This window comes from Conger conger, chromosome 5, assembly GCF_963514075.1.
Source record: "Conger conger chromosome 5, fConCon1.1, whole genome shotgun sequence".
NCBI lineage: Eukaryota > Metazoa > Chordata > Actinopteri > Anguilliformes > Congridae > Conger > Conger conger.
Window position 1 is genome coordinate 4,801,906 of NC_083764.1, and position 26,503 is coordinate 4,828,408.

The 26,503-nt window shown below is 46.6% G+C and overlaps 1 protein-coding gene across 1 annotated transcript in view; it reads left to right on the plus strand.

The window, feature by feature from the left end:
• The first annotated feature begins 6,346 nt into the window (after positions 1-6,346).
• fndc1 (fibronectin type III domain containing 1) overlaps positions 6,347-26,503 on the plus strand; it is a 43,104-nt gene continuing 22,947 nt past the window's right edge. Inside the window, exons 1-15 of the mRNA XM_061241538.1 lie at positions 6,347-6,494; positions 12,038-12,232; positions 12,826-12,912; positions 14,833-14,901; positions 19,122-19,427; positions 19,713-19,811; positions 20,204-20,321; positions 21,173-21,360; positions 22,008-22,115; positions 22,653-22,841; positions 23,143-23,273; positions 23,364-24,432; positions 24,816-24,910; positions 25,317-25,428; positions 26,056-26,430. Of these exons, the coding sequence (XP_061097522.1) occupies positions 6,347-6,494; positions 12,038-12,232; positions 12,826-12,912; positions 14,833-14,901; positions 19,122-19,427; positions 19,713-19,811; positions 20,204-20,321; positions 21,173-21,360; positions 22,008-22,115; positions 22,653-22,841; positions 23,143-23,273; positions 23,364-24,432; positions 24,816-24,910; positions 25,317-25,428; positions 26,056-26,430 (3,289 nt within the window). The remainder of the gene's footprint in view (positions 6,495-12,037; positions 12,233-12,825; positions 12,913-14,832; positions 14,902-19,121; positions 19,428-19,712; positions 19,812-20,203; positions 20,322-21,172; positions 21,361-22,007; positions 22,116-22,652; positions 22,842-23,142; positions 23,274-23,363; positions 24,433-24,815; positions 24,911-25,316; positions 25,429-26,055; positions 26,431-26,503) is intronic.

Genomic DNA, 26,503 nt, shown 5'->3' on the forward strand with positions numbered 1-26,503 from the left:
GCTACGTTATTTTGCAAGTCCACCTCGTCTAGGTCACATACGTCAGAATAGCATTAGTACTATTTTAGAGGATGGGTCCTACCCACGTAACTGTATGCAGTTCAATACACCGATGATGGAAAGCAGGATTCATTCTTGTCGGCTGGGTGGGAGCGGAACGACCTGACGACGCCTACGTGTACTTCCCGGTAGCCGCCAGAAGGGGGAGACAAACGAGAGGGGGAACGGTGAGCGGCGCGAGTCAGACGTGTCCGTCTGTCTTTCCGAAAATGCTCTCCCCCCAGCCGTTCCCTCTCACTGTAGCGCCCGCGCGCCAGGAATATCACACTTATTCACAATGCCTCCAACTGCAGTAAGGACACTTCTAGCCCTTTCCCTAGCGCTCTCTGCTTTGAGTCCTCCAGTCACAGGTAGGCAACATTTCCAATCTCCCATTCCCAATGTGTTCTGTTTGCAAGATGTATATCTTGCAATAAATTCATGCAGGGTGGATTTTACAGAGCTGATTAAGGCATGACTGTTTCCTTTTCCTTGGAATAAATTGCTTGTGCTTAATTGGCTGAAAAGTAGTTTATGGGTGCTCTATATTGTATTCACAATTGCCTTTGTGTGTGTGTGTGTGTGTGTGTGTGTGTGTGTGTGTTTGTTTGTTTGTTGTGAACCCAACTTTTTAGGGAGTGGAGACTGGGGGTTAAATGAAGCTTAGTAGGGTTAATTAGGTCCTGCTACACGTTTATATATTTTTTATATCACTGTTGTGGGATTGAGAATATTTCTTCATTATTGCAAATGGATCACTTGCATGTTGTGTGTGTTGTGTGTGTGTATGTGTGTTTGGAGAGAGACAGAGAGTGTATGTGTTTTACTTGGAAAGAGACAAATCTCACTAGCAAACAGTAAGTATATCATCACATTGTATTTAGATTTATATGGTCATAATTTGGCTGATATCTCACCCGTTCTCTCATGAAAGTTTCCTAAATTCCCGCACTGTTTAAACTAGCAGGCTTCCAGAAAAATAAATCCACAAAAAATCTACCAAAAAAGGATATCAACCCGTTTGCCCTGTTATCAGTAAACGATAAACGTGATATATACATATAAAAACATAACAGAAAAATCACTAGAAAAACACAGACATTTTCTTTCCAGACAGAAATGAAAATCTGGCTGGTGTAAAGTCTGGAGTTTGCGTAACAGTGGGCTGAAGTGGAATATTTTCTGCACGGGAGCAGCAGCAGAAGTATGGAGTGTGACCTAACATCTATACCTTTCCGTGGCATTAGCAGTCTGACAGGGAAAGAGTGAGGCTCCTTCGGTAAAAACACATTACGGCGCGCACTGGCCCCACGCATACCCTGGGCTGGAGATTGGCTTTGTTATTAAATAACGAGACTGATATTAGCTCGCATCAAACTCCATCGTTTCCCATGACGTCTGCCGTGCCAGAATCGGTGACCTAATCTGGCTGCGGTGCCCGATTGCATAGTGGCCTGATGTTCAACTCGGAGAGAGAAGCTGTCCCCCCGCTCAGCTCCGCTGTTCTGGGGGGGATCTGGCTGTTATCTGCCCCGTCCCACGTGCTGTCAGCTTGGACGATTTTTTCCATGTTACGTCAGGCTTCTGGTGATATTTCAGCGATGAAAAAAAAAATATTAAAAAATCTGATTCTGCAACCGCTCAATTTATGACAGCGGTTAATGTGAGAGGCTTAGTGAGTGCAAAGACACCCCATCCCCCCGGTGGGCTGAGGAGATGGGCCAGCACTGATGGACAGGCAGGGTGTGTGTGTGTGTGTGTGGGGGGGGGGGGGGGGGGGTTACGCAGAGTAGAGTACTGATAGGCGAAGCCCCCTGTGTGGTGGGGGCGGGTCGTGGGGGTGATTTTTGACTGGAGGGGGTGATTTTGACTGGAAAGCTTGACCGTTCCAAGATGCTCAAGTGGATTGCATTAATTCCTTCCTCCCATAAGGAAGGCAAAAAAACAAAAAAACCAAAGCGATTATCAGAATCTGAGCCAGCGTTTCACATCAAACGGGCCTCGCTGGAGCCAGCAGGAGACAGAAGGGCCCTGCGTTTGGCGGGGAGAGTCAGGGCTGTGGCCGGTTTTTTTCGCGGGATCGCGGCGGGATCCTCTAAGCGCTGGCCTCGGGTAACGTGTGAAGCGAGGCTCCCTTTATGACACACAAACTGTGAACCACGCAGCCCCGCTGGGCTCGACGGGGCCCCCGAAAACAAGCCTGAGGGTCTGTTACTGTCGGTCGCACTGTTTCAGGAGGGGCCACACCCCCCTGCCCCCGCTCCCCTGCCCCTCGGAGGGGCGTCCCAGTTAAAGGTGGCTTTGGACAGCTCACCCACCGCCTGCTGTGTATTGTTTGTTGCCACGTTACGGATGCCTCTGTGCCTGACATCAGAGTTCTGTCCCTCCCCCCCCCCCCCCCCCCCCCTCGTGAATGACATCACTGGTGTCCGTGCCGACTGAAGTTACTGTAGCAGCTGTTTGGTGTGTTTCTGGGACAGTCTCCTTCTTCGCCTTCTCCCTTCTGGCTCTAGTATAAAAGGAAAAGGGTGGATGTGGAGTTTTTAGTGGTCAGGGAACTGGGAACTGGGATTGTAACTAAAAAGGATGCAGGTTTGATTTGCAGGTAGGACACAAAAATAGCAAGCAAAGAGCACGTTGTGCCTTTCAGCAAGGCCCTTTGCCTAAATGTGTTATTTAGCTGACACTTTTATCCAAAGTGACTGACAGTTGATTGGATTAAGTAGGGGACAATGTCCTCTGAAGTAATGTGGGGTTTTGCTCAAGGGCCCAACAGCTGACCAGATCTTACTGTGGCTACACCGGGGTTTGAACCACGAAGCGTCCAGGTTCCAGTCAGTCACCTTAACCACTAGGTCATCGGCTGCCTAGCACATATCCATCTGTACGGATGGATGCTATGCACGAATGCAGAGGCTGTGCTCTGAATAAGAGCATCTGTTAAATGCTTGCACTGAAAAGTTAAGGAAGGTCAGCATTTTGTGGGCGGGGCATCACTCAAGGAATAAAAAACAAATGAACAAACCAGAGTCGCTGGAGACAGTAACGCGTTTCAAAATAAGAGCGTCCCCTTTCGGTCCTGGGTGGTGTGAGGCTGCAGCTTGCCCTGCTCCTCTGAACCCCGCGTCTCTGTCTGCACTGCAATCACCGGCTCAACAAGCGTTTCAGTCTCATAATAACACTCAAGAGCTTTTTTTTTCCTCTCAAGTAGAAAATATTGAGTTACATTTTGTTGTGAAATTGACCCCATTGGGAAACTGAATCAAACTGTCTCACCTCATTGGCTATCTTTTCAAAATCTTATTTAACAACAAAAAAAAAAAAAGTAACAGATTTAAAGTGTAAATATTCTTGTTGTTATGTTTTGGTTTTTGCATTGTAAGGGGAGGTGGGCAGGAGCACGAGGAGGAGGAGGAGGAGGAGGGAAGAAGGGTGTGTCTCCATGTCCATTAGAGTTTAAAATCACATCCATCACACTTACAGTGAGCTCCCCCCTCCTCATGGCTCCATTCAGAGGCAGCACACGGCCAGTCCTGAACCCCCCCCTCCCTCTCCCAGAGGGTGAGGTCGCCAGCAGGCCCGCACACGCTCAGAAGGGCTCTGTCTCCCCCCCTGCAAAGTGGAATTTTTTTCCCCCAAATTTTTTTCCATTTTTAAATGTTTTCTTTTCAATCAGTGCCTCTTGGATTTACCGCTGGGCCTGGACGAGCCTTTTCACGGGGAATGCGGAGAGAGACGGGCACGCACGGGACACGGGACAGCGTGGCGTGCTAACTCTGGGGTCAGAGGCCAGGGAAGGGGCAGGGAGGGGACCTCAGCGTCCGTCTGCTGCCGACATGTTTAACTACGTCACGGGACACCTGCTGGCCTCAGCGGTCCGGTGACCGATGCACTGCAGAGTTCAGCTGAGCCAGAATTCTGCAGTCGATGACAGAGACACTCTCCACACCAGCGCGAGAAACAAACAGGAGTCACTGAATTATCTGGTGAAAAAAGATTAATAATTTGTAATTTTTCAAGCGAGTGTTCTAGAACTCCACTGCCTTCGTTCACCAGGTGTGACTGTTACATCACCAGCATTAGAATGTTCAGTTAGGAACATTCCGTAGTTCGTACAGTAAGTACATTTCTATTCATTTTAATTATTTGAATTGAAATACTTTTTTGCACTTCAAAACAGTGCACCTTAGCCTTAAACTGACCTTAACTTCACCTTAAGCTGAGGTGAGTGTTGCTCGACATTAGATTCAGTTCAGTTGAGCCAAACATTATTTATCCCACATGGGGTAAAGAAGCTGGCTGCATTATTCACATAAAACACCATAAGCTATAACAAATACAAGCACAGAACACAATCATACAGCAGAACTGAATACAAGCTTCCATGTCAACACACAACAGTAAAGGTGAATCATTATTTTGTGATGTAAATTAGACACACGAGTGCAAGTTTAAAAGAATTAGCTGAAAGTTTAACAGAACAGTGACTGAAAGTGGAGTGTAAAAACGCAGTTGCATGGTGTCTCAGTGGCGCAGCCTGCAGAGCACTGACGTCAACGGTTCGAATCCGACTGTCTGACAATTTGTCGCATGTCTTTCCCTCTCTCTCGCCCCCATTCTTACTGTCTCTATATACTGTCCAATAAAGCTGAAAAAGGCCTAAAAGATATCTTAAAAAAAAAAAAAACACAGTTGCAGAATATCATAACTGATTTTAAAACAGGTATGCGTTCTGCAGGGGAGCCCTGGTGGATGTTGAGTGACAGTCTGGGTTATTTTAAAGAGTGCGTGAGCGCGCGGTTAAATGCAGGTGCACCCCTCCGGGCCGTTTCCAGGGTGGGGCTTTCAGACGATAACCCCCCCCCCACCTGACCTCAGGGCCGCTCATTCTTCAAATACCGCTGCTGTAATGCACCCCTCCACCAAACTCTCCCCCACTGCAACCCTCCAACACTGAGAGCTGAAACCAGGACACCTCTGATCAAACCAGGCGATTCGTCCTAATACACACACACACACCACGGGCCCTCGAAGGCTGAGACCTGCTGGTTGTCTAACCTCCCTTCACCTGGGAGTCAGGTGTGAAAACAGTCCGGTCAGTTAGTAGCACTGATTCTTCAGTTAATATACCCGGAGGGAAAGAACACCAGGGCCGGACTTGGATTCGAGGGCTGGATCGGACCCCCTGATGTGCACTGTTCCATCGGGATGTTGTTTCTACAAGGAAAAGGAAAAGTGATTTTCTTTTGTGCTTAAATATTGCATTTCATTCAGGCATCTTTGCAGTCGTTTTTACAGCACTGTTTTCCTGAGCTCGTTAAGCAGCGTGTGGATTTAACATTTTTCGAGGGCAGGTGTGTTTTTACATCTGATTACGAGTGAGATCGTATTTCGAGCCGAGAGACACAGAGATTTGAAAAGCTTAAGTAGACACCACTGACGGGGGTGGATATGTGGATGCTGCACCTTCACAGACACGTGGCAGTGGAACGATTTCCCTTGGCCTAAGATGGAGGAATTAAGAGCAAACCTTTAACCTTAAATACCTCTGCCTGACTTAAGCATCACACCTATGAGGAAGTAAAGATATTGAGTGTTTCAGTTTAAAGCCCTGCGCATTTTGCTTTCATATGTTCCATATGTTGTGGGCTTGTGGTTCTTTTCGTTTTTTTGGAAAACGCAGGCTGCTTCATGTTTTTGGGATACTTCAGCAATTACAGTCAGAAAATGTCCACGCTCAATGTTTTGAGTTAAGATGAGGCTAAGAGATTAAAACGTTTCATCAAAAAATATGCTGACAGCGGTCCTACTGTATATGGCAAACTCTATACTGTAGCATCACTACTGCTGTACAAGCCCATGTGAGAGAAACTATCAATCAAAACCTCTATGTTCAACGAGGCTCATAATGACTCCCTTAACTTGTAGCAGCAAGTCCAAAAAGCTATGTATATTTTAAATGTAAACGGAGTTGTCATCGCTACCCTTTGGGTTAAGAAGATGAGATGCTCAGGAATTCAGTAACTACTTTCATGGAATGTTTTTCATTAAGATGATTTAAACTTTTCATCATCAATCACGTGATTCGGCAATTAAGAAAGTAGCTTCTGCAAAGGCTCCGTTTCCGAGAGCATTTAGCACGAGATCATTTGCAAGGACACACCCCCATTAGTCTGGTCTCCTTCACGGAAGTTGGACAAACTAATTTCCGTTTTCTTAACGTTCTTGGAGGAGGCGAGACCACTAAAAAATCTGACATGTCACAATGCCGTTCGCTCGCTAGCAACAAAATCAACTGATCAAGAAGATGAGAGCGGAGATTACGGAGTGGAGTGTACCGCGGAGTAACGGAAACAAGAAGGTAGCCCAGAGCTGTCTCCCACACCGCACCGGGATGCTCACTTCCTGTCAAAAGAGGAAATGGAACCGTGCCTTCTTACACTTCTGCGGCGTCGGTAATGCGTCTAGCAGAGTGGGACCGGTCGCCAGGGACAACACTCCCCGTTCCGGCGTCGTCGCAGACCGATATCTGCGCCGTCTGTGTGCAGCGCTGTCGTAAATCTGTCTGCTACGCTCCCGCCAGGAAAGCAAGCGCACATTAAAAAAAGAAAAAATAACAAAATAAAACAAAATATGAGATCCGTTCCAACTCTGTAGCTGCGGCAGGTTTGAGACCGAACAGATGGAAGTCCATGTGGCAGTTTGCAGGAACTAGAACTAGACTGTACTGAGCTGAGATGCGTTCGCAGGCCAGTGCCCTTGTGAAACACTAGGGGCCGCTGTTGTAAGCTGGTGTATTTCTCTTGGCCGTGTCTGTGGGATTGTGACAGGCAGGCAGTGGACCACAGACATGTACACACAGAGGGTGTTAATGTATGTGGCGCCAGGAAACAGTGATAAAACACATCACACAACACATGAACATGCTAACCGCAGAACACATAGCTCTGTTCTGCATTGGGTTTTGACGAATTGGCTTTGACAATGGGGAAATCCAGGCTGATCGTTCATACCAAACACAGAGAGAGAGACTGTTTTTGAAACGGTGTCTACCACTGAGAGTGTGTTGGTGGAATAACGAGCGTGTTCGACTGCCTCATGAGAACGGCTAACACAAAATCAGTTTCACCATCGAAGACACTGATAGACAATCTTGGTCGCTTCTGTAAATATGTGAGATTTTGTGAGATCATGGGAGCTGGGGTTGTGAGCATGGGATTGGTCGCAGGTGTGGGGCTGTCCCACCTGACACAGAACACGGGAGCTTTCAGAGCTCCAGGGTGTGTTCTTAAATGGTTCTTCTGTGTCTTTCTTTTTAAAATAGTGTAAAAAGTCAGTCAACGTAGCTGGTTTTGTTTTAAAAAAGTCTCAGGTCGATTCTCATCGTTGAAATGGAATGTACATACATGTTTGTTTCTGTCTTTCTTTCTCCCTCCCTCCGCATTTTTCACGGTTTTGACCTTTTCGTAATGTTTGTTTATTTACCCCTTGTTATGGAAACCTGCATTTCTTGATTATGTGGTGTCGTGAAAGTGTTTAAATGGTCAGATCTCATTTCTAAAAACCCCAGGGGTTCTTTCATCTCATCTGCACATTGTTTGTATTTCCGAGCTAATTACTTTTTTTTTTTGCTTTTGTCTTATGCGTGAATGAATCAGCTCAAATCAAAGCCAGTCGAATCCAACTGACCTCGGCTGCCCCTTCCCCCAGCTGGTAGATGGCGGCCATGTTTTGTGGTGCCCGTGTTTGTATAACTTTGGAAAAATGCTCTTGCTAATTGCCTGTGGTATATGGGATATGAGCCTTCAAAGTGCCCATTGTTTTGTTCTTTCGGCCAACAAGGCGGGGCCCGGATTACAAACAGACAGCCTTACTGTCCACCCTTTGCCCCTATCTGGAGTGTTATGCTCATTACATCATATCCATCTGATATAAATAATAATAATAATAATAATAATAATAATTGTTATTTAGCTGATGTTTCTATCCAAAGCGACTTACAGTTGATTAGACTAAGCAGGAGACAGTCCTCCCCTGGAGCAATGCAGGGTTAAGGGCCTTGCTCAAGGGCCCGACGGCTGTGTGGATCTTACGGTGGCTACACAGTCATGGATCTTAGCCTCTAGGCTACAGACTGCCCCAGGCTACTGATATCAGGAAGCAAGGAATTTCTTTTTTATTCTTTTGTCTGTTTTCTTGCTTTTATGCAGTGTTGTCAATACGTAGAACAGCTTTCCAGGTCATGAAGTGGAGGCACAAACCTTGGGGCAGTGTAAGGACAGGCTTCACATAGTCCAACGGTCGGCAAATCACGGTCCTCGAGGTCTGAGAACCGCTGGCTTTCCACCCTCCCTTTACCTGGGGGTCAGCTGTGAAGACAGTCTGGCCAATCAGGAGGGCCAATTGTTCCACTAATTACCCTGGAGAAAAGAGAAGCAGGGCTGGATTTAGATTTGAGGTCCAGATTTGGTGACTGTCACTCTAGTCTGTTGGTGTGGTAGCCTTGGGTGGCCTGGAGGTCCACTCAGCGGAGAGTGAGAATGCTGGAGAGCGGGGGGTTATGGTTTGGTTACTTGAGGTGTTATTAGCCCATTAACGTCCTGAAATTCCAGTGGTACACTTGTCAAGCGGATCACAAATCTTTTAAAACTTTTTAAATCATCGGCTGCATGAGGCCACAGCATGGCTTTTTTCCCTCAACATACTGCTTTTTAGTAATTAAGCACAAAGTACTTCTCTTAACTTACTATTTTCAGTCTTTCGTCAAATATTGTTTATTATATATGCGCCGCTACCAAACGTTAAAAATAATTGTCGACCTGTTTTGTACAAGCACATCACTTCCCACTATTTTTATTTGATTTCCATCGCAGTAAAGACCTCAAATTCAAAAGGGCACGATGAAAACACCCCGCTGAAACACCACTTTTCTTCATGTTTTTATTTATTTACCCATTTAATGAGGCCAGTAAAAGTTGATTATTTCTCTTTCCCCATAAAACGATATTGCCCATTAAGACGGCTGTTAACGGGTCGAAATAAAAACGAACGGGCCTGTAACGGTTCTGTTGTACACGTTGGAGTCAAACGGCCTCCATCCATTCCCACTTCACTCTGTCAGTGTCGATTTCACACTGCCTGTTTCGCTGGGTAGGAGGCGATGAATCTCAAACTTCATTTCCAGCAGTGCTTGAGGGGTTTTTGTTTGGTAATAGTTATTGTGGAGGTGCTATTGTGGAGCTTCTCATTCACTGTCAATCAAACAGACAGTCATACATGCTAAAATGTTGCATCAACTCTGATATAGTGTGTTTATCACTGATAGAGTATATCTGACTGACCCCACTTGGACTGATATAGCCTCAGCTAAAGTTGAAGTGACGCTGGGGGATTGACTGTGTGCATGCAGCAGACACTGATCATAAAATGGAAAGTATGTGAGCACATTTTGTCAGTCTACACCTGGTTTGTGGATATACAGCGGACGGTTTTGGATGCGTGTCTGCAGCTCCAAGACGTCCATATGCTGCCTCGTCAGCCGTGAATACATCACTGCTGAATTATTTTCTGCTGCCTCCAGTAAACTGCGTATCGCCATTTTACCGGTGCATTGATTGATTTGCACTTTGTTGTACGTCGCTCTGGATAAGAGCGTCTGCTAAATGTCACGTAATGTAATGTAATGCATTGCAGAATGCCTCCCTTTAGAAGTAGCCTACTAAGGAGTAAGATCAGGTATGTGTGTGATTAGAATGTTCTCAACTCATCTCATTCTAACGCTGATGTCACAATCACTACTGGTGACTGAAAGCAACCAAGTTCTAGAACACTGACCTGGAATTTTGAGAAAACATTCCAAAAAAACTCTGCTCTTCAAATTGGGTTATTAATAGAACATGTAGGAGAAGAAAGCAGAGGAGAGAGGCTTTTACTTGACAGTTCCACAGGGTGATGATATTTCCATTAAGCATAGCCATATGTGATTTAAGCTCTATTTATTTGAAGCACAGAACATGGTTGTTCACATGTAATTACACCATGTCCGTAATTATGTTAATTGTATGCAGTTACTTAAAGGCTGTTAATGGGTGCTTATGTGAAAGCTGAACTTGCCCTAACGGTAACCCTAGCCCTAACCTTAACCCCAACTGCCTCTGCCTCTAATTACCCACCCGTTGGTTATGAGACTGCGTGAATGAACTTGCCTATGAGTGACATTGGGCTTGCGGTGCAAGAACCCTGCTGTAACACATGCACCAAGCCACCTGTTCTACTTCAATCTGGCTGAAGAGTAATTATAATTTTTTTAACTTGATTTTTTGAACTGAGAGAACCCCCAGACAAAGAATGATGTTGCCCAACAAAGAACCCTTGTCTAGATAGGGTTCTTCTATGGAATCACAGGGTTCCTAGTGTGAGGTATATAGCGTTTAGGCATGCCATGTATCCAGTCATTAACCCGCATAAGGACAGCGGTTTTGTCATGATGAGTTTGCCTGACAGGCTGACTTACTAAGACATGCATACATGTCCTCGAGCTAATGGCCTGAGGCCCCTATCTAGTGTGTGGAGGATTACGGACAAATTTGTCCTCAACTTCACAGGGCTTAGCTACATATTCTCATGTGGATGTTTTAACATATGCCTGATCTTGCCGTGTTCATCCAAGCTGTTGAACTGTGTTCCACATCCGCGTCTTTGATTGCACCGGCCCTGGGTCTCCTGCAGTCGGAGGTGCATTGCGCTTTCACGTGCCTGAACGCTGGGCGCTGGAACTTATTTTTCTGAACGCTGCCCTAACGTCAACATTCAGCGCAGCTGAACGCACGGATGTGATTTAACCACATCTTGCCAAAATGTGGAAAAGGATCAAAGAGCCGGGGACTGTTATTCAGTATAACGCGAATGCCGCAAGTGAACGGTCTACTGAAAGTGATATACTGACACGTGCAATTGGTTTGGGAACCTGAGTAATACAGGGACTCTGTTTTTTCACATGAATTCAAGATGGAGCTTGTAACTCTTGTATCCCGGGCGTGGTGCGCTAACCAATTTTTCAAAACATACATGGCACGGTATTCATTATCTCCTGTTACCAACTGGCCTCTCTGTCACCTGAAAAATTCCAAAAGTGGATCAAAGTACTACACGGATGATGAATGTAATTTTATATCTGAATTGGTATTTCTGGCACACAAGGCTGTGTTCATCTATTCCAGATTTTGGGTTCCTTGTCCTGGGCACTAAAGCTTGGCTGAATTTATTATGAAATCTCACGCAGTGTGTTGAAAATTCAAAATTCAGTCAGTTCAGTGTGGTGACAGGGATGCAGACTTACATTCCAAAAACTAGGAACCAAAAAATAAATAAATAAAATCGTACACTAAACCTTTGGTCCCTGAACCACAACAAATGGTTAAAACATGGTTTGTATCCTATTTACAAACTTTCTTTGTTTTCTACTCAATTCAGTTAAATTAAACTCAATGTTATTTGTGTAGCACTTGTCACAGAAGACCCAAAGCCACTTTACAGGGTAACAGAAGGGGAAAAAATGTAAATACCAGCCCTGTGCCCCCAGACATGAGGTAAAAATGACTCCCTTATGGAAAGAAGTCTCGGGAGGAACCCGGCTATAGGGAGATGCCCAATGCCCAAAAATTACTCAGTTTTTGTTTGTGCAAAATAGCACATTATTGAGCTTTCAGGGTATTGTGCATTCAGGCAATTTGTTCCTTAAAGAATCAAAAAATAAAATGAAATAATTTATCTCCGGATTATCTCAAAGATTTCCAGAAATTACCTATTCCAGAAATTACCTGAGCTGTTTGTTGCAACCCCCTGATATTGGAGTCTCAAGGATTCTCTTTAAATACCAGTCAGGTAACACACCTGTAACACCTGTAAAAAACACCAGACTGGTAACACACATGTAACACACCTGTAAAAAGTACCTGTCAGGTAACACACCTGTAAAACACCTGTGCTGTGGTTGCAGCGCCTCCCCCCCTGCGGCCGCAGAACGTGAAGCTGGCTCCGGCGGAGCGGGGCCTCCTGGTGTCGTGGGACCCCCCCGGCGAGCCTGACGCCCGGCCGGTCGAGCGCTACAGCCTCGGCTACGGGACGTCCATGAAGTCCCTGCGTTACCTCAGAGTGGACGGGAGCAGGAGGTCCCAAATACTGGAGGATGTAGGTGAGCAAACCGCCCCGCGTACCTGCTCTGTTTCACGGGAGAAGCCATCTTAGACACACAGACAATACCGTGTTCCCTCTATATTTGTTTTATTTTGGCAGCCTGCACGGTGAATGAATGTCCCTGTAGATCCACCGGAGTTCTGATTTATATGAGCTATGCAGAACATACAGATTAAAAAAAACATGCTCAGAGAAAAACCTGCTATTCTCTTACGTGAGAGTGTCTGACAGAATGTATTGTTGCATTGTTGATTTACCAGTTACAGATTTACAGTTACAACCATCATGTAATATTTTGGGATATAGCAGGTTTCTTGGCTTAAGTTACAATTACAGTTCTAAGTTACGGTGACAAGCCCATTTATGTTGTCACAGCAACCATAAATAAGTTGTATAAACTGATATTGTGCCATACAGCAAGTAAGCCTATTAGGTCCGGTTAAGTAATTATACCGTAGTTCTGGGAACTACATTTCATTACTCCATTCAATACAAAACAAATAGGTGCCGTGTTCCCGTCACTAATAATTTCACAATGTGCTAAAGTACAGTTCAAAAATGGCCGCCATTTTGTGTAATGTTCTCTCCCAGAGCCTGGCGTTCTGCACTTCCTGAAAATGGCCGCCGAGAACAGCGAGGGGATGAGCAAGCCGGTGTACCGCGCCGAGACTCCCACCGGTGAGTGACCTGGGAGCAGGACTTCCTTATTTACTGCTAGCTTTGTAACGTTATTTACCACTAGTTTTGCTGAATGTATAGAACAAAGCTGTTCTAAAAATTCATACCTGGCGATATTGTTCTAGTGGCAGACCATTTGTGCAGAACAAACGAGATCTTTGGACCAGCATTTCCCACGATCTATCCATTCCACGTTACAAAGCGAGTTTAGTTTGGGCTGTGGCCACGGAGATGGCATCTGCCGCAATTTTGCTGAAATTTTGTCGACTTTTTTTTTTTCTCCGGCATTTAAAATTTGTTGCTAACTGCACGACTTTCATTTGCTGAAGTACTGTGTTGTACGTCACAGCTTCCGATACTGTTTGTGAACCCATGTCTGTGCAGTAGAGCAACATATGGTGAAGTTTCAAACACTGAAGTGCTATGGTGTGTTTTCAGCGATAGTATGGAGAACATATGTGCCCTACAACCGGCTACTGCCGACGGTCTCACTCAGACAGTGAACATGTATGAAATGTTCTGTAAAATCATGTTTTTGATTCTGGATATGCTTTACAGTTTCCCCAGAGATGATTCCAACCTTTTCAGGGGATTAGGGCACTGGGGGCGGTTTTGGAGCTAAAAATAAGATCAGGTCGCAAATGTTACCCTGAGATATTGTTCACGTGGTTATTGGCCCAAGAGTAGATGGGTATTCAGATGTAGGTTATCAGCCCTAGAGTAGATGGGTATTCAGATGGGTGTTTTGTTCCATCACAAGTCTATCCACGTTCTGTCCAGCACATGTGTCCATGTCAGCCAATATGTCAGCCCAAATGAATGTGTGGTTATTCAGAATTTTAGGTTTTTCGTTCAAGTTTACAGTTTATAGCTCATGGGTGTTGCAGCCCCATGTTTAATTTTATAAGGTCTGATTTCAGGGCCCAACAGTTTTTGTCCACAGTACATGAAGTATTTAATTAGCTGTGTCTGCTTTTGTAGTTATTACATGTTCTGCTATACTTGGCTAATGCCTGCAGTTCATCATTATTAGAGAATATGGCCAGAGCTCTTGCTTTGTGTCCAATGGAATCTCTTTTGAAGCCAGCTTGTGTTGTGCTAGCTCCTCTTCCAAGAGCTGGCCTGATAAATCTTTTAGAGGTCTCTTAGAAGTATGTATTTTCTTTCCATGGACAAATGTGAACTCATCGTTTTTTTAAATAAATAAAAGTTCATTAAATTGAAAAGCGACGCCTTGCCAGCGAAAACTGCCGAAGACAAAAAAGACAAAACAGATGTATAAAAAAATTATCTGTTCGGGGACAGAAACAGAGCAGAGAGAAATATGAAAAAAGATTAGAAAGCGGTGGGAAAATAACGGATGTCACGCTCACTGCTACTGTCTGGACTTTTATAAAGAGTGGGGTGAACAGTTTGACCTTACCTTGACCTGGAACTAAATGCTCCACATTCTACTCGGAATTGGAGGGACCCGAATGCACTGCCTCGACTGGTCTTCATCCTGCATGCAGAAAATGTAACGCTTCACACAAACGTATTAACACAAACTCGTCACACAAACCTATAACGTTGTTATCCGGACTTACATACGGCCTATGGCTGGCAGTCTTAGTTTATATTATGGCCCTGGATTGCGTGACTGTTGACATTAGAAAGGCAGAGACAGTTGACAGTTTTAAGGCACTTTTTGGTGAATTACGTTTATTCTACCATTAACCACCAAGTTAAATTGTATTGTGCGTCTTCACTGCTGTTTTGTTGGTCTAATTGTATTTTTTAAAATCTTGTTTGGGTTTTTTTTTGGAAAGCGCTTTGGGCGCCATTGTTCTGAAAAAGCGCTATTTAAATAAAGTTATGATTATTGGTCATCTAGCTTTCGGCGCTTTGAATTCCTGATGAACCTGTTGCCTCCCCTTACAGGAGGACGGCTGGCGAAACTGGACGGCTTTGCAGTTGGGCGGTCGCTGCCTGCGAATGCATCGGTGGCAGGTATCGTGGAAACAGAACTCATTTTCCCCTGTACTCCAATGATCCGCAGCCACTGCCTCCATTTTGGCTCTAAATGTTTGGAACCCTAAACGGTGACACCCTGTCACAGCTGGGTGATATAACTGCCACAGAAACCAGTCCATTATCCTGGATATACCAACTGAGGAGTGCCACAATGAATACATTATTAGCGCATTATTAATAACTAATTAATAACTCTTTAATAATACATTAATTAACATTAATAACCTTCAGCACTCACACAAACCATCCCCCTGAGAAATTGTGTAGACAGGACAAGTACCATGAATAAGTAATTTTGCTTTTTTAGAGTTAAATAATGTTTGACAAGTCATAATAAATTATAATAGTAATGAGTGTGTGTTCTTGTATAGGCATTGCACATGATTAAATATTAATGCCTTTTATTGTTTTATTAATGGGCACATAATTGAAGGTGTTACAAAAACACTGTTTATTCAGTTGATGCAAAATATCTAGAGGCACTGCTAAACTACTGATGAAGTAGTCCTGCAGTATAGAGTTATACTGTATATCTGGCTCTGTGGATTGGCTCTCAAGCTCCATTCTGGCCACCACCGTGTCTGCTGGTGTTCCTTCCAACCACAACTGTGAGCTCTGGATTTCAGCGAGCTGTTTACTGTTGTAATTAGACCCTCTTAATGTCAGAAATGCTTTTGCTTGCCATGAAGATAATGACCCAGTAAATGCCTCGTAATCACATAGTTTTCATCAGTCAGCCCGACCAGGGCTTTGACTTTCTGTGGTACGCTGTGTACTAGTAAATGCTCCAAATGCGAAACTGCAATGAGCCAAATCTACATTGTGTTCAATTCTACTCAATTCAATTTATTTTTGTAGAGGGCTTTTCACAGGAGACTGACAGAAAAATGCTTTACAGAGTAACAGAGAAGGGAATTGAACATATCAGCCCTAAGCCCCCAGTAGTATATGAGGTAAATGACTCCCTGATGGGAAGAAATCTTGGGAGGAACCCGGCTATAGAGGCATGCCCATCCTCCGCTGGCCTATAGATTTGATAATAATGTTGATAGGTTACAGTAAGAGGTAGTGAAAGAGCATAAACGCTCCTGAGGACTACAATTCCCACAGTTCTGTGCGATAACTGCCGATGTGGCAGAGGCTTCGTTTAAATTATTGCATCTGCAAAGTACATTTCAAGAAAAAGTCAGCGTGTGTGTGTGTGAGAGTGTGTGTGTGTGTGTGAGAGAGAGAAAGAGAGAGAGAGAGAGAGAGAGAGAGAGAGAGAGAGCTGGCCAAACCACAGGAAGACTCTGCTGATTCAAACCAAATGGGGAGTCCTGATCTGGGATACAAACTTTGAGGAAAGAGAGATTAAAGATAAGCCCACTCTCAGTGCTGAAGTTTGGCTCTAAAACTGTCACAAGTGCTGCCTGACAGGCTGATTGACAGGCTGAGTCACACACTGCTGCGGCTGACACACAGTGCACGGCAGTCCTAGACTCACTGTGACATCCAGTGGTTATCCCCTCAAATCACAGCCCCCTGCTGTTCCCAAATATACCATGAGGTTTTTCTCATCGCATTTCTGCAGATTTATGATTCCAAGTGGTCGGGGTAAGGATCTATATCTAGGGTTTACCATTCTGGTCCTTGAGGGCCGAGGTCTTGAGGTACTGGTACTGGTTTTTGTTTCAACCAATTACCTTGTTTTTAATTTGCTGACAGCTCTATAAATTACCATGGTTCAAGCCTGTACTTGAGCACAGTAAAATCTTTAGGATACACTTGCAGTCTGCAGCTGTAGCCGGTACTCATACACATGACAGATAAGATATAACTGAGTCAATTAAATAATTAAGACCTGAAGTTGGCACAAAATCCTGAAACGGATTGGCCCTTGTTGTGCACCCCTGATCTATATGCAAACATGACTTGTGTGCCACATGTTAAGTTGAATTGTAAGTTACTGTGGTATTATTGCAACTAGTTTTACCCCAATGCATGGCTGAGGGCCATTCGCTGAAACTGTAAACGTAAAGTTTCATGAAGTGTTGATTGATGGATCGGCACTGTGGAGGTTATGGGCGATGGGTGGTTTTGTTTTGCCAAGTTAATGAGGGGTATTGAGCTAACACGTCAATAGCAGAGTGATTTCTTGTCATATTTATGAGGTTATGGGTGAGTGGTAGGGGCAGGTGTGCCACCCAGACAGGTACGAGGGGTCTGTTCATGAACACCCAGTGAAAGAGAGAGAGAGAAAGAGACAGAGATAGAGTTAGTCTGCGTTAATATATATGAATGTAGTGCTCTGCGCTTCACAAATGTAGCAATAATATTGTTAACAATAAGATGTTAATGATTACAGATGTTTCACCTGCCAATAAAACAGTTTGAAATTTGCATTAGAAAAAGCGTGCGAGAGAGAAAGGAAGCGAGAGGGAAAACTAGCTGAATTAGTTTTTTTTGCGCCCTGGCTCTTGCCCTCTCACACAGGACCGTGTCACTGCCAGTTCTGTCCGAGCTAATCTGCCTTATTCTGGCACGAGCAGCTCCCCCTGTCCGCTGCCCTGTGAAGTAGTGCACCTTTTTAAAAGGGCCGCTTACCACCGAAATAATGCACGATGTTGATTTGAGGTCTCTGTGGTAAACGGTATTCAAGACGAATTGGCCTGTCCCGAATGGGCTTGAGCGTTAGTAGCTGTGCCAGTAATCCGGGGGCTGCGAGTTTCAGTCCTTTTTTCGGGACACAGCCACTTTGCCCTTTACACAGGAAAAAGCTTATAGGGATGATATAAGTCATAAAGAGAAAGACATGTACTATATCAGAGTTAAAAACTCTCTGTCAGGGTTGATTTACCCTGAAAAGCTCCTTGCGTGCATGCTGTACTTGCATGCGTATTTATGGGGAAACTTGGATTTCGGCGTGGATTCGTTTTGGCTGGAGATCCGTTTAGTATATGAATATAGATTATATCTGGTATATAAGTCAAACTTTACAGGTTTTTTACAGGGTGTTTGACCTGCCTGTGTAACCTAATGATTTGTGTAACCCTAGGAGATTATATCTGAAGACACACTGTTTATAAATATTAAAAGAGGAAACAGAGAGAGTGAGCGAGAGGAAAAATACTCTTCAGCTGAAAACTATTAGATGGGAACCTCGTCCCGGTTTACAGTCAGATCATTGGGTTTGTTTTGATTTCCACAGGAAGCCTTGTCCAAATCAGCGTTTCTCCTCGTTTGTTTACATCTGCTTGTTGTTGCTTGGCAGTTTATTTTTTAAAGAGGGCTCTGATTTAAACAGGAAGCGTCCCGTCAGGTGGGAGGACAGGTAAAGGATGTTCAGAGAGACACAAATAACAGCACGACAACAGCGGTAAACACGCTGCCAGATATACTGGAGAGCTGAAACGTCTTTGTGTTTCTGCATTCTAAGAAAAGGCAGAGCCCCGCAGAGAGAGAGAGAGAGAGAGAGAGAGATTACCAGGGATGGGGTTTGTTTTTTTGCCATCAAACAAAATGGCACCGGTCCCGGTATCTCGTCCTCTCACACATTAAACTGACTTGGCACAACACAGACTATCACGGTCCTTCACAGCCAATCAGCTCGTGAGAGCTTTTGATTGGATGCCCATTGGAGGCCTGGATTCAATCAAATCTGTCCCTAGTGGTTTACATTTGGCAGTGAAGCCTGATTTTAGTGCAAACTGAATTCGCCAATGGAAAAAAGGAGAGAGAGAGAGAGATAGAGAGAGAGAAACACAGAGAGAGATAGGTCAAAGTGAAAGACAAATGTTGGGGCATGTGGACACTGCTGTTATGCCCTCGAACAAAGCAGTTTCCCTAAACATCGTCAGAACATTGTTTACATTCGAAAGCGTACAATAGTTTGAGCACGTTGGTCTTTTTAACCCTTTAGGGTGTGAGAGAACCTTAATCGAACATTCTAACAATCTAACGGTGACGCAACAATTGATGGAGCGATGAAGTTCTAGAACGCTGACATGGATGTAAAAAACCCCCCCAAAAAAACATCAACGTCAACATCAGCGCGTTCACAGAGAAGGGGGTAGGGATAACCAGCATTGTGGTTTGAGGGTGTTTGTTGCTGCAATTCCTCTCTTGACCATTAGGAGTCTGAAATGACCTCTTGTACCTTTGAAGTAGGGCTCATCTGTGCTCGGTCGGGCCCCCTGACGCAGCTGTGTTTTCAGAGAGGCGGGTGCCCAGCAGGACGGTGAGGGTGCCGGAGCGAGTCGTGGAGCAGCGGAGGCCTCCCCACGACTCGGGGGCGGTGCAGCCCGAACGGGAGCGGGGCTTCCTGCTGGGCCTGGCGCAGAACGACCGCAGGACGGGAGAAACGAGGAGGCCCAGCACCTCCCTGCAGGCCGAACAGAGGAGGCCCAGCACCTCCCTGCAGGCCGAACAGAGGAGGCCCAGCACCTCCCTGCAGGAGGACCGGAGGAGGCCCAGTGCCCCCGTACAGGCTGAACAGAGGAGCCCTAGAAGGCGAAACCTTGGTAAGAGAAGAGGAGCGTGGCACGTGGCCAAATCTTATAGAAAAAAATACTTGTGGTTAATACTTGTCTAATGAAATTACGATGAGTCCTTGTAGTCAATTTTGGACAATGGTTATCTATTTGGAGATACGTACGGTTTTTTAAATGTATGTATTTTTGTAAAGAGCTGACAGAAATACAGTGCAGTGATTTTGTAGTGACATACTGTGGGCCGTATTGGCCTCCAGCTGTGCCCTTTTGAATGTGTAAACCGTGGACGTGTGTGGTATCCCTCTCTGTTCGTAGCCTCTGAGTCCGTGTATGTGGTATCACTGCAGGCACAGAAAGCGCTTGGACAGAGCTCCCCCGTTCAAAAGGCTTTCACCAACAAAAAACCCCCCCCAGGTAGGTGCGTGACCCCCCCCCCCCAAAAAAAAAACAAACAAACAAACATTCTAACCTCGCCTTCACATTAGAGTCAGGCTTCCCCTTTGATGTCTCTTCGATAGTCAACTCCTAATAACTGCGCTTGCCTTTGGTGCTGCATGACGTGACGTTATGCATGTAACCAGATTATGCACTTATCAACAGCAATCAGTGGGATTTAGGTGAGATGCGAAATATGACTCGTGTTAAAACGTGTGATATTTGCAATGAAACAGAGTTTGAGATAATCAGACATGCAATTTCATTTAGGTGTCTGCGAGGAAAGTAGAAAACAATTAGTTTTTCATGAACCATGTTACCATGTTTTTAGCTTTAGACATTGAACGGCTACCTTTGTGTCCGTCCTGCAGATTCGGGGGAAATTGCTGACGTGAAGGACATAAGTGTCCGAGTCATGTCCCCCCAGTCAGTGTTCGTCTCCTGGGTGGACCCTGAGGTGGAGAAGGAGAAGGCCGACAGCAACTCCAGGTGAGCAGGTCACGTCCAGGTAGCCAAGACCATGTTCTTCAATCGATCTTAAAAGGGCCAAGAAAATGGCATTTATATAGTGCCTTTATCCAAAGCGCTGTACAATTGATGCTTCTCATTCACCCATTCATACACACCAACAGTGATTGGCTACCATGCAAGGCGCCAACCAGCTCATCAGGAGCATTTGGGGATTAGGTGTCTTGCTCAGGGACACTTTGACACAGCCCGGGCGGGGGATCGAACTGGCAACCCTCTGACTGCCAGACAACTGCTCTTACCGCCTGAGCCATGTCGCCCCTGAAAAAGTGCACATTTTCTTGGGAAATATCAAAGCGACTAACCCTTAGGAAGACTCGGGGCAACACTGCAACACACGTTTTAATGGAACGCAGCTGTGTGCAGAGTCGCTGACTGTTCCCCACAGCTGTTTTGCAAATTCTGCCAGTCCTCATTTCAACCAACATTTTCTCCTGAACCTTGGGTAATAAAACGTTTTATATGACGCTACCGCAATTCCACATGGCACGTCCTTCCTGCATATTCACGAAGTGTTTGTTCTGTGAGTTGCCTTTCTGGATTTCATAACTTAATGAGTTTCGGTCAAGCTGAGCAGCTTTCCTACAAACACTCTGTTGCTCAGGCCAGCTCTCTTGATCGTTGTTTTGATTGATAGCCCATGCACTTCGTTTATAGTCATCTAAATGTTTCTGTTTTGATTGTTCGGTCTTAACACATGTCCAGTAATTTCCCGGGCGGAAAATTGTCTGACTGCGACATGTGTGCTCCGTGTTGTCCCGGATTATGACACGCCTGTCTTGTCTTGTCCTCCACTATCTTTGTGTGGGCAGGTACTACACTGTGAGGTACAGGGAGAAGGGGGAGTCCGCTCGGTGGGACTACAGGGAAACTACCCAGCGGCGCCTCCTGGTGGACACGCTCACCGCCGACAACATGTATGAGTTCTCCATCCGGATCTCCCAGGGCGACCGCACCAGCAAGTGGAGCGTCTCCGTCTTTCAGAGGACCCCTGAATCCGGTAGGTTAGTGAACTGCCTGACTAAATTGAGATAACACCAAATACTCTTTAGATAGGTGGAATGTGTAGACAGCTATTTTTATAGACAGTGTTGACATTTATAAGAAGTGAATTTGATCAGAATTATGCATTCGGCATTCTACTCAAGCACATGTGTAACAAATATCGTGTCCCTTATAAATGAATGTACATAACAGAATTTCCCCCCACGCTTTCAGCAGGTTGCATATTTTCATAGGAAAACATAGGGTAGTATTTCACTCATTCCCCAATGCGGTTTGCATACTGTACGTCCACACTTGGAAAGTTGCTAACGTCTGATGAATATATGTCTTCAGGAGATTAATGTTCCATGTTAGGGAGTATGTTCCATTGGAGCTGTCACGAGGCAGCATTGCGATGTCATAGTTGGCTCAGTGTTAGGGTTCACGCAAATGTCGGCGTTTATCGCCTTTCCTAGTTATTTGGACCAAACACCTTCATTTCTCATATTAATGACCTCACCACATGTGCTTTCCTGAAAAAAAAAAAAAATCCTGTGCAGAATCTTTTTTTTTTCATTTCGAATCTTTTGGCGAGAGTTAGAACTACCCGTATAGCGCACAGCGCGTGTTTTTAACGCTTTCTTTTTTCCGAAAAACGCGCAGCTCCGACGGGCGCCCCGGAGAACTTTAACGTGAAGCCGCTGAGGGGCAAAGGCACCGCTGTCACGGCAACCTGGGAGCCGCCGGAGGAGCCCAACGGCCGGATCAGAGGTATTCAAAATGGCGTCTCGCTCGCGGAGAAACACACACGAGAGACACTCATCATTTATTCACTCATCACCACACCTTTAAGGCCTAGGGCTCGTCCCAGTGACTTATTTTTGCCTCCTTTCCTTGCTCCTAGCACCTAGGAGAGGTGGATCCACAGGTCAATCTTTTATTTACACGTTCTGAAAAAATAGGCCTATTTCCACAAAGGATGCACTTATGTTTACTTACTCAAGAATCCTTAAAAATATCTGTAAAGATGGTGGACCTGGATTGATTTCCAGGTCAGTCGGGGAACGAGGCAAGGAAGGATAAAATATGTGATTGGAATGAGCCAACGGAGTCAATACACAATACACCCCAGTGAAGCCCAGCATATAAACTGCACATAAAATATCAGCTGGAGAGGGATTAACGCCTGTGTGCTACCGGTAAATCAGCAGACACCGGCCATTAACCCGCATTCCGACCGCGCCGCCGTCCAAAAACGCCGGTCCCCGGCGGTCCCCAGAGTTGTGAGCGTCTGCCGAATCGTTCCAGAGTACATCGTCTCCTACGCTCCGGCCCTGAAGCCGTTTGGGGCGAAGACGGTGACGGTGCGCGGGAGCGGCACGTCCGCCGTGGTGGAAGGCCTGCAGCCCGGCGAGCGCTACATCTTCAAGATCCGCGCCGTCAACCGGAGGGGCCAGGGCCCCCAGAGCAAGGCCTTCAGCGTCGCCATGCCAGCAAGTAAGCACTTTTCATTTTCTCCCCATCACAGGTTCCCCCTCCCCCCCATTTTCGTGTAAAGTTTTTTAACGGATGTCTCCTGTTATATTGTGATTATGTAACGTGTTTATTACATATTGGGACAGTAGACACCCTCAACCCTTGTGTTCTGTACTGTTTCATACAGAAATAGTTGAATTTAGATATTAATGTCACTTTATAGCTTTGATCTGTTACCGTTGTTACCGTTTTTAAAGAGCTTATTGAGGATACTGACAAAAAGACTCAGGCGCTAAACAAAATGTCTTCTCGTTGTCGCTAGCCAGTAGTGCTGCCTCAGCATCGTCCCACCACTCTAGGAGTCAAGGTTTATCCAGGCCTTCCAGACCCTATCTCAGGAAGGACACCCGTGTGGCCTCGGAGGAGGACTCAGAGGAGGAGGATGAGGAGGAGGAGGAAGAGGAGGAGGAAGAGGAGCCCACTCCACGCACCCCCACGACCGTCAGCCCCACGCCCACCCGGAGGAGCCGGCCCCTCTCGCAGACCCGGTCCTACCACAGCGTCTTCTCCTCGGTGCGGTCGCCCGTTCGCACTCGGGGCGGCTCGCGGACCCCGCAGGCCAGCGAGCGGGCGCAGGAGACGCTGGAGGAGGAGAAAGAGGAAGAGGCGGTGGAGGAAGAGCAGGAACAGAGGCCCACAGAGGCCGCCAAGAAGGAGGACGCCGCCGTCTCCTACCCTGAGAAGAAGGACTCGTACGACCAGGGTGTCGCCGAGCCCAAACCGGCGCCTAAAGAGCCCTCTCCACAGCCCGGCGGTAACGGCGGAGGTCCCGTCCTGCCGAACCGCTACCCGGGTCGGAGGAAGCCGGGGGTTCTGACCCGGGGGAAACTGGGCAGGTTCCAGAACGGCCAGCGCAAGCCTGGGTCCAACCAGTCCACCCTACCCTCCGCCACGGGGGCCCACACCCGGCCCGAGGAAGAGGAGGAGACAGAGGAGACGCCGACCCCTACCCCTCGACCCACCACCACCACCACCACAGCCACCACCACCACCACCACTACTGCCACCACCACTACTACCACCTCTCGACCAGCGCCCCCCGCCCTGGCCCCCTCCGTCCAGAACCGGCAGCTGAGGCCAGGTTCCGGGGGCAGGGGGGTCCCCCGGCAGGGCGGCAGGGTCCTGACCAGCCGGGAGTCGTCCCTGGCCTCCGTCGGAGCCCAAACCCCCCAGATCAAACAGCCGGTCGCGTCGCTTCCGGACGTCTCCGTCTCCCAGGACACGTCCTCCTACAACCCCGTCCCGAAGAGCCCCGCGACGAAGGACGACTACAAGGAGGCTTACGGGAAGAACGCCGACAAAATCGTCGCAACCGTCCCGCCGAAGCCGGCGACCTCCCGGCCCGAGCTGAGCGAAAACGACAGCATCGAGAGGGACTCCGTGCCCGAGCGGCCCAGGGTCCCCACGGCCCCCCGCCGCCCCGTTATCGGCCCCAACGGGCGCCTGCGGTACCCCAACCTCGCAAACCGCCAGGTGGGGTCCAGGACTCGCTTCCCCGGCCGCACGGCGGGGAAAGTGATCAACGGCGGCTCAAAGCCCAGCTACGAACAAGGTGAGGCTGTTCATCCCGCCGTCTTATACCCCTGAAATTACCCCCGCCGGGTAGTTTGCAGGATGGGCGTTGTTTTTTTATGCTATTCATCCAATGAAATAGACAATGGATGATAATATTTGCATCATACATTTCTAACCAACTATGATCAGAATGCTGCAAATATAGGTAAAACAGATACATTTTAATGTTTCCGTGGACCACCTGAAAAAATAAAGACGAGAAGATGGTGGAAGAATATGCAGCTCAATTCAAACTCAAAGATTGTATTTGGACTGTTTCTCAGAAGCACAAATAGAAACCGGTCCAAAATTATTTGAGCATACAAAAAGAAAAAATCAGTGCTATTCCTGAGTTGCTGCCATTTGGATTCCCTTGCTCAGGCAAAAACGGACGTCCAAATCTCACAGCAACCAACGGCAACGCCAAACCGGCATCGGGTCGCCGGTTCATCACCAGTCCTGAAGGACTCAAATGGGTAGGTTGCTTGGATCTCTTGGATTTTTGTGACAAAAATATGTTGAATTGAAAATATTTTCAGAAATATTATTTATTTTATTGTTATTGAATGTGCCTTACAGTGTAGGCTCCAGCATAGCGGAGTATAATGATGGATCTTGAGATTAAGACAGAAATACATTTCTGGGTCTTAGGAGGATATTTTATGATCCTTTGGGGAGTTTTTTTCTCGCCACTGTTTCAGGGGTTTTCTCTCCACTACCTTTCAGGTGCTATTTGTTGTTTCAGTCCTGGTTTTTTTCCCCTTCTGCTACTCTTTGTGACTTTGTGACAGTCTTCTCTAAAAAGCGCTATACAAAAAAAATTTAATTGAATATTTTGTCTTCATATAAAATGACTAAATTGTGCTTCTCTGTTCTGTTCAGATAGTGGACCTGGACAAAGGTCTTCTGATGAACGAGAACGGGAGGATTCTGCAGGACTCCCAGGGGAAACCTCGCAGGGTCATCCTGGGGGAGGATGGACGCACCATTTTCGGTTTGTTTCGTTTTTTTTAAACTTTCATTTAAATGTTGGCATTTTTACCATGGCAACCATTTCAGGGGAAATTGTTCCGACAGGACAGATTTTCCCACAGCATTATTTGAGACTGGCACTTGTAATAACAAGTTAACTCCCCCCCCCAACACTCAATCATTATGTCGTAATGTGTAAAAATACACAAACACTACATACAGAACAGTATACAGTATTTATCCCTGACATGAATGAACACTGGGTGATGTAGCCAGGTGCCACTCAAAATGGCGTTTGTGCATGAACGTGTAAGTAAGTAAATACGCAAAGACACTAGTAGTAACAGCTACGGTTACTACACAGCTGGCATCGGTTGTAGCTCCAGCTTAATCGTTTATGCCTGGATGTGGGATTCATCTGGAAGCCGGTCTGGGGCTTATTTTCGGGAGAATGTCGGAGCCCCGCCAAGTCCTTCCCATTGGACTGCAGGCTGGTGGCCCGATGGGTTCTCGCTCGCTTGGGCAAAACTGACTTGCGAAATTGACAGGAAATTTGACTCGCCAAACTACATTTGTCAGTGAGTTTGAGAGCGAATGCTAATCGGGAACAGGGCCGACGTCTCTGACGAAGTGCTTCTCCGCCACGCAGACGACCAGGGGAGTCCGCTGGTGAACTCGGAGGGCCTGGCGCTGTTCGGACACGGACGGGACAGTAGGCCGGTGGTCAACCCCAAAGACAAGTTCTTCACCATGGGAGGGAAGCAAATCGTGGGCTTGGACCGCCCCACGCCGAAGACGACGACGACGACCACCACCACCATCGCCCCGACGACGGCCATGACAACTACAGCTCCTACTACCACACCTGAGCCCACGACGCTACCGACCACCACGGAGCTGATCACGGAGGAGCCTGTGACCTCGCCCCACGTCCCCGCCTGTCCGCCTGGGACCTACCCCCGGATGGACGACCAGGGCTTCCCCATGTTCGACGACGAAGGCATACTCAACTGTTACTCCGAGGGTAAGAAAGCTAGAATGCGCTTTTAATGCTATGCCCCCCCCACCCCAACGAACCCCAACCCTGGACCTGGAGA